The following is a 5,785-nucleotide window of genomic DNA, read 5'->3' as shown; positions in this document are numbered from 1 at the left end:
CCCTCATTATGGAATTCTGGGGAGGGGCAATCCCTGAGGGGTACCCTGAATCCCCACTTTCCTATGACCACACGCCTTGATTCTGAGCTGGAGGTAGTTCTGATAGGCAATCTGACCAGGAAGGGCTATAAGCGCAGAGCTATATTCCTGCCCAGGGCAGGATCCTGGGCTGCAAGGGGAAGTTATCAACCTGGCAGGAGGGACAACATGTCCTCACCCACGAGGTCTGGTTCCTGAGTGTGGGAGTAGTGGCCCAGACAGAGGTAATACTTGGGCCCCACCTGGGCTCTTTACTCAACTATTTTTGTTCTGCGTGGCCCCCAAAGCCCTATCCCTCACCTCGAGGGTCCATGAACTAGGATGTCCATCTCTGGGACAACCTGCTCTCTACCCCACACAAAGGGCCAGACCAAAGCTGCCGGAACAACCTTTGACCAGCAACCCCGCATCTCCATCTTTCTGAGACACGCTCACACTCTCTCTCACACACACACACACACTCACACCGAGCAGCAATTCTGGACTTTATTCCTCCTCTCTCCAACTCTTACAGTTCTCTTGATTTTAGAACTTTTCCTTTAAAACCAAAACTGAAAGACAATGCTGTTGATGACATCCCTTTCAGTATGAATAGACAATCACAGATAGCCCCCCAAAAAACAAATATTTTTCTAATCTTTGAAACCTGATTTTTCTCTGGGTCTTTTCCTTGTGAACTTGCACTTTACACCCAGCCCTAGGAGTTATGTTCTGTTCTCCACTAAAAACATCAGCCAAATCCACAGGGCACAAATCTGATCTCCAACTTGGGGAGGGTGGGCCCCGAGGGCTCCCAGAGCTACCCTCCCATCCCCAACCCCAAGCATCAGCAGACCGGCTCATGGCCTTTTCTTCCACTTTATTTGATATCCCCACCACAATAATGACTCCTTTAATTTAAACTAAAAACCACAGAGGATTCCTGAAAGGGTGGCAGCAAAGGAACAGGGGTGTAAAAGACTGAGGAACAGGTAGGCTAAGGAATCAGCGAATCGTCTTGACCGGGCTCTTGAAGTTGCTGGCAGCTTGGAGCTGCAGCTGGTAGGCCATCGGGTGGATCTTGAAACCATAGAGCCTGGGCCGGGGAGAGATCAGAGAGGTAGTGGGGTGAGTGGGTTACATTCCTGCCTCCCCACCCCTCTGCCTCCGTGGGCTTCCTCAAAGCTTAAGGGCAGTAGTTCCCAAAACTCTTTACTCAAGAATACTTGGAAATGTATGTTAAACATCAATTAAAACTCAAATTCTATATCAGTTCTTGTTTCAAGGTAAAACTGAACTTCTCTTTTTCATAGACAGACTTAAATTGATGCCCCAAAAAGATGAATCATATTTATTAATCTGGTAAAAGGCTGAACACCCAAGACAGTGGTAATAATAACCAAAAATCAAATTAGGTGCCATTGAGTTGATTCCATGGTGACTCAAGGTGTGCAGAGCAGAACTGCTCCACAGGGTTTTCAATGGCAGTGGCCTTTTGGAAATAGATTGCTAGGTCTTTCTTCTGAGGCATCTCTGTGTTGGTTTGAACTGCCAACCTTTTGGTTAGGTAAGTGCTTAAGCACTCACGCCACCCAGACACTCCAGTGATGGCAATAACTAAAATTTAAATGTTTTAAGCTCCAAACACTGTTCTAAGCAATTTACCTGTTCAAAGTCACCCTATCAGGATGACACTGCCATCATCCCCATTTCATAAAAAATAAAACAAGCATAAGGCAATTAAATAATTTGCCCAAGGGTACTCAGCAAAAAGAAGCCCTGGCCTGGGGGAACCAGACCTCAAAAAAGGGGATGCCCTGCCTTCCCTTATCTCCAGGGGACCTTGGGTCTTTTCTTTGATCCTTGGTAGCTCTGTCCTTGCTCCCCACCTGGGCACAAACTGGTTGGCGGGCCGCTTGGGCCGGTACTCGGGGTGCACCATGAAGAGCATGTGAGGGAAGCCGGTGCCGAAGTAGGCGCCATCCGTGTGGTGATGCCTCGATGACTTGGGTGTGTACACATCCATGCACTTGGGGCAGTAGAGCTTCACCATGGCCTCGCCTGGGATATCCGACAGGCCTGCGAGACAGCCAGACTCAGCCGACTGGGCACCTTCTAACCTGCACAACTTTCACCCAGGACTTGGGCCCCGACTTGCTAAGTCCCAACACATTCCCAGGGGACCTGCCATATGTCATCTACCACTATCCAATACTCACCAATGGGGAGCATTGGCTGGTTCTCACAGTACACACGGGGACAGTAGCCAAAGTCTCCTTGCTGGTATTTTTCCAACTGAGGTAAATAAAATGGCGAAGATTGGTAGACAGGTGTGAGATGATGCAACCCACATAGTGCTAACTCCCCCCTCAGCCCAACCTATATTACTGTGCCCCTAATCCTTCCGCCTCTGTCCAGAGCCCCCTTCCCTAGCCCAGACAGATCCTCAGACTCTGCTGCCTCCTTTCCTCCAGTCAGGCAGGCTGCAAACCAGAGTCATTCACTGTTTGTTCCCCAAGAAAGAGATAGTCTGTAAGAACTTCCCATTCAGGGTCATGTCTCCCTCCTGAAAACAGCCTCCCACAACATGCCCCGAAATCAGGACTCAACTCCCAGGCCCAGATTCTGGGCTTCTTCCCCTCTTCTCAGCTAGACTCCTTGGCAAAGTTGAAATGTATGACTTCTTGCTGCTGGAACCTGTTTCCCTTATTGCCTCAAAAGGAGTCAAGTGGGAGTAGAGTCCTCACCATCTGGGCGATGCCACGGTTGGTGAGGATGTAGCGGGCGTGGATCAATCCATACAGCATCTCAGCTGCCTGCTCAATCAGGTCACTCTGGTTGGGGTTGTCTTCCAACTCTTCATCTGAAACATGGCCCGGCCCAAATGCAACCACTTGCCATTCAGCCTTCCTGAGGGTGCTCCACTCACTCCCAGTGGCTGCTGGCTACTCAATTTGCCCACCACCTATCTCTGAGTCTCACCCCACCCATCACCTGGACATTCAACCCGTAAACCTAGGTTTCTGACCCCTTCCACCAACCCAGGGCAGCTCTGCCTTCCCTCCACACCTCTTCAGCCTCCGTTCTCTTCTCTACCCCTACCTCGCTTTTCAATACATAAATGCAAAGATGTCAACGCAGAAGGTGGAACTCTAGACTGGAAGGTGCAGGGCAGAAGAAACAGGCAGAAAACAAGACACTTGGGGAAAGTGGCATTATGGAATAAAGCCGAATTACAGAATCAGTGAGCACAGGAACAGATGGCAGATGTCACTAAACCAGGCAAGAGCCAGGTGGAGAATCAAAGTGAAGGAAGAGATTTTGGGATAAAGGAGACAAAGAGCCAAAAGAAAATTTAGAAATTCAAGAAACAGGGGAATTGGGATTTTGAGAGGAGGAAAAATCAAAACAAAACAACAACCCTGAAAGTGCCTCACCAGGCTCCAGGTCCAAGATCATGTCAAGGGCTTGTCGATAGTGGGGTACCTGCTCATTGAGCCCTGTGAGGTTGAACTTGTCTTGGATGTAGTCTTCATCCACCTGTCAGGATGCGGAAGTGAAGAAGGAAACCACAAAGAAACTCCAGGCTTTGGCACAGACATGTTGCTCTAACTGATGCCTTGTTCTCAACACAACTGCTTCTGTTCCCGTCATCCCCCACCCCAAACTCAGAAGAGGTACTCACACACTCCCTCTCCTAAAAGCCCTGGCCTTTCTTTTCTAAGGATGTCTCCTCAGATAGACATTCTTTTCAAGTTCCCTATCCGTACTCCTGTACCCCATCTCTAGGAACCAGTTTTGTTCTCTCTTTAAGGATAGCTGGCTCTCTGAGGAAGGTGGAGACTGACAGCTCAGATTCTGAAGGTTACAATCCCTTACGTTAACAGAGAACTTTACACATTACCAAACATTTTAACAGGTAGTATTTCAATTCTCCTAACAGCCACCTGAGACAGGTACTATCAGTACCATTCTAGTGATAACGAAGACATGGATTGACCTTCTCGACATCTTCCTGTTGGAAGATGGAAGGCTTGGGACTTGAGCACCAGTCTTGCCGCTTCACTACAGGTTAATGGGAGGTACTGAGGGGACACTTCCTTGACAAGAGGGAGTTTCCATGGAAGCATCGGAAAAAATTATAAGAAGGCTGAATATGTGTGGGAACGCCTGGGGTCAGAGTCTGTGTGGAGCTGCGCTGGCAAGCAGGGAGACTGAGGAGAACTCACTTCACAGAAGAACTCATTGCCACGGAGCCCACAGAACCAGGAAATCCAGGACACCTCCTCTGAACTGCTCATCTTTACGTCAGCTTGAAAAATAAGGGTGTAAGTAAAGCCGGTGACCCAGAGCTTTCCCTCCCTCCCTCTGTCTCTGGTATCCTCCCTCCTCCCACACTTCACCTTCCAACCACAGAAGAACCTTGGGGTCAGCCTTTCTTAAAGGAGAGCCCTGGTGCTGGAGTGGTTAAGAACTATGGAGAGCTGCGACTGCTAACCAAAAGGTGGCAGTTTGAATCCACCAGCTGTTCCTTGGAAGCCCTATGGAACAGTTCTCCTCTGTCCTATAAAGTCTTCAGTAGTCAGAACTGACTCGATGTCAACGGGGTTTTTTAACGGGGTTTCTTAAAGACTCCCAGACTCCGGAGCAACCCTCTCCAACTCCTTTTATTTACACCTCAGCCCCTTTTCTCTGCAGTTAGAAATCCTGTGCAGTCCACTTGCAAGAAACCAAGAGATGTGACCCACCAGTCCTACCCGCATCCCTGGCTCTCCCGCAAGCCGGGCCCCTCTCCCTTCCGTGTCAACTCCAGCAGGGTCCTCGACTCCGGCTCCCTACCACAGTAGGGCTCTGCAAGTTTCCGGAGCCTTTCCCAAAGGTCCCGAAGTTTATCCTTCCCGGGAAAGAGCCCGGCCCCTCCTTTTCTGACGGCCTGCGGGTGACTGTCAGATCCCTTCCACAGGAGCCCGCACATACCGCAGCCGCCCCCCAGGACACCCCTCCCTCCCTCCCTCCCTCAATGCCGGACCGGGTCACTTCCTTCCCCGCCCCCACATCGAGGCGCAGAGACCCCATGTGCAGCGCCAACGAAGAAGAAGGCTCGGCGCGGCGAGGACCTCAGACTAACCTGCTGGACAGGGGCCGGGAGTGGGGCGGGGAGGGGAGTTGCTGCTTCCAAGCGACAGCTACAACGAAGGCCGTGGACCCGACCGCGGCAGGCGACGCGCGGTGGGGGGAGTGGAAATTGGGGAGGGTGGGGAAAAGAGCAACGCGCAAGCGCCAAAGGTCCGGCACCGCGGTGGACGCCGGGAAATAGAGTCCCCGGTAGGGACAAACTGGCGAAACGAGGGAAAAGCTAACTACGAATCCCAGGATGACCCGCACACGACTCTGGTTCGCTGGGCCCGCGAGGAAGACGCTCGAGGGCGGGGCGCAGCGAGGCACCACCGGAAGCGGAAAACAAATGCCGCATTCGGGGCCAGAGCCTGGGAAATACAGACTTTTGCTCCTAGGACTGAGGGGCCGAGTGGGGGCGGGGAAATCAGCGCGCCAGGCTGCAGTCTCTCCCTGCCTCTCTCCTCACTGCTTGATACTCAAGTCCTGGCCAAGCGCCTCCGCCCTGGAGTCTAGTCCTGTTTATTCCTAGTCTCGTCCAGGCCGTCGCGTCTTTCTTGCCTGTTAGGTCCCTTGCCCCAGTCAGGCCTATTCCTGGGGCTTCCCCTTCTCCATAGGGCCCACGTTTCACCCAGAGCCCCGGCCTCCTGAG

General features: G+C 51.7%; 1 protein-coding gene across 3 annotated transcripts; it reads right to left on the bottom strand.

Annotated features, from left to right (window-relative positions):
• Positions 1-883: 883 nt before the first annotated feature.
• CSNK2B (casein kinase 2 beta) lies at positions 884-5,280 on the bottom strand. 3 transcript variants are annotated; one of them, XM_003422275.4, is made up of 7 exons: positions 5,147-5,279; positions 4,248-4,330; positions 3,456-3,558; positions 2,766-2,881; positions 2,238-2,313; positions 1,908-2,097; positions 884-1,114 (listed from the first exon to the last, which is right to left on the bottom strand). In XM_003422275.4, the coding sequence occupies exons 2-7, from the start codon at positions 4,317-4,319 to the stop codon at positions 1,024-1,026; spliced, it is 648 nt and encodes a 215-aa protein (XP_003422323.1). In that variant the 5' UTR covers positions 4,320-4,330; positions 5,147-5,279; the 3' UTR covers positions 884-1,023. The 3 variants fall into 3 exon arrangements, with proteins under 3 accessions (XP_003422323.1, XP_064139759.1, XP_010599842.1); XM_064283689.1 differs by lacking the exon at positions 5,147-5,279 and adding an exon at positions 4,776-4,967; XM_010601540.3 differs by lacking the exon at positions 1,908-2,097 and having other exon boundaries at positions 5,147-5,280.
• Positions 5,281-5,785: the final 505 nt, after the last annotated feature.

The sequence above is a fragment of the Loxodonta africana genome, chromosome 1, assembly GCF_030014295.1.
Source record: "Loxodonta africana isolate mLoxAfr1 chromosome 1, mLoxAfr1.hap2, whole genome shotgun sequence".
NCBI classification, from domain to species: domain Eukaryota; kingdom Metazoa; phylum Chordata; class Mammalia; order Proboscidea; family Elephantidae; genus Loxodonta; species Loxodonta africana.
This window is presented reverse-complemented; position numbering and strand designations above follow the sequence as displayed.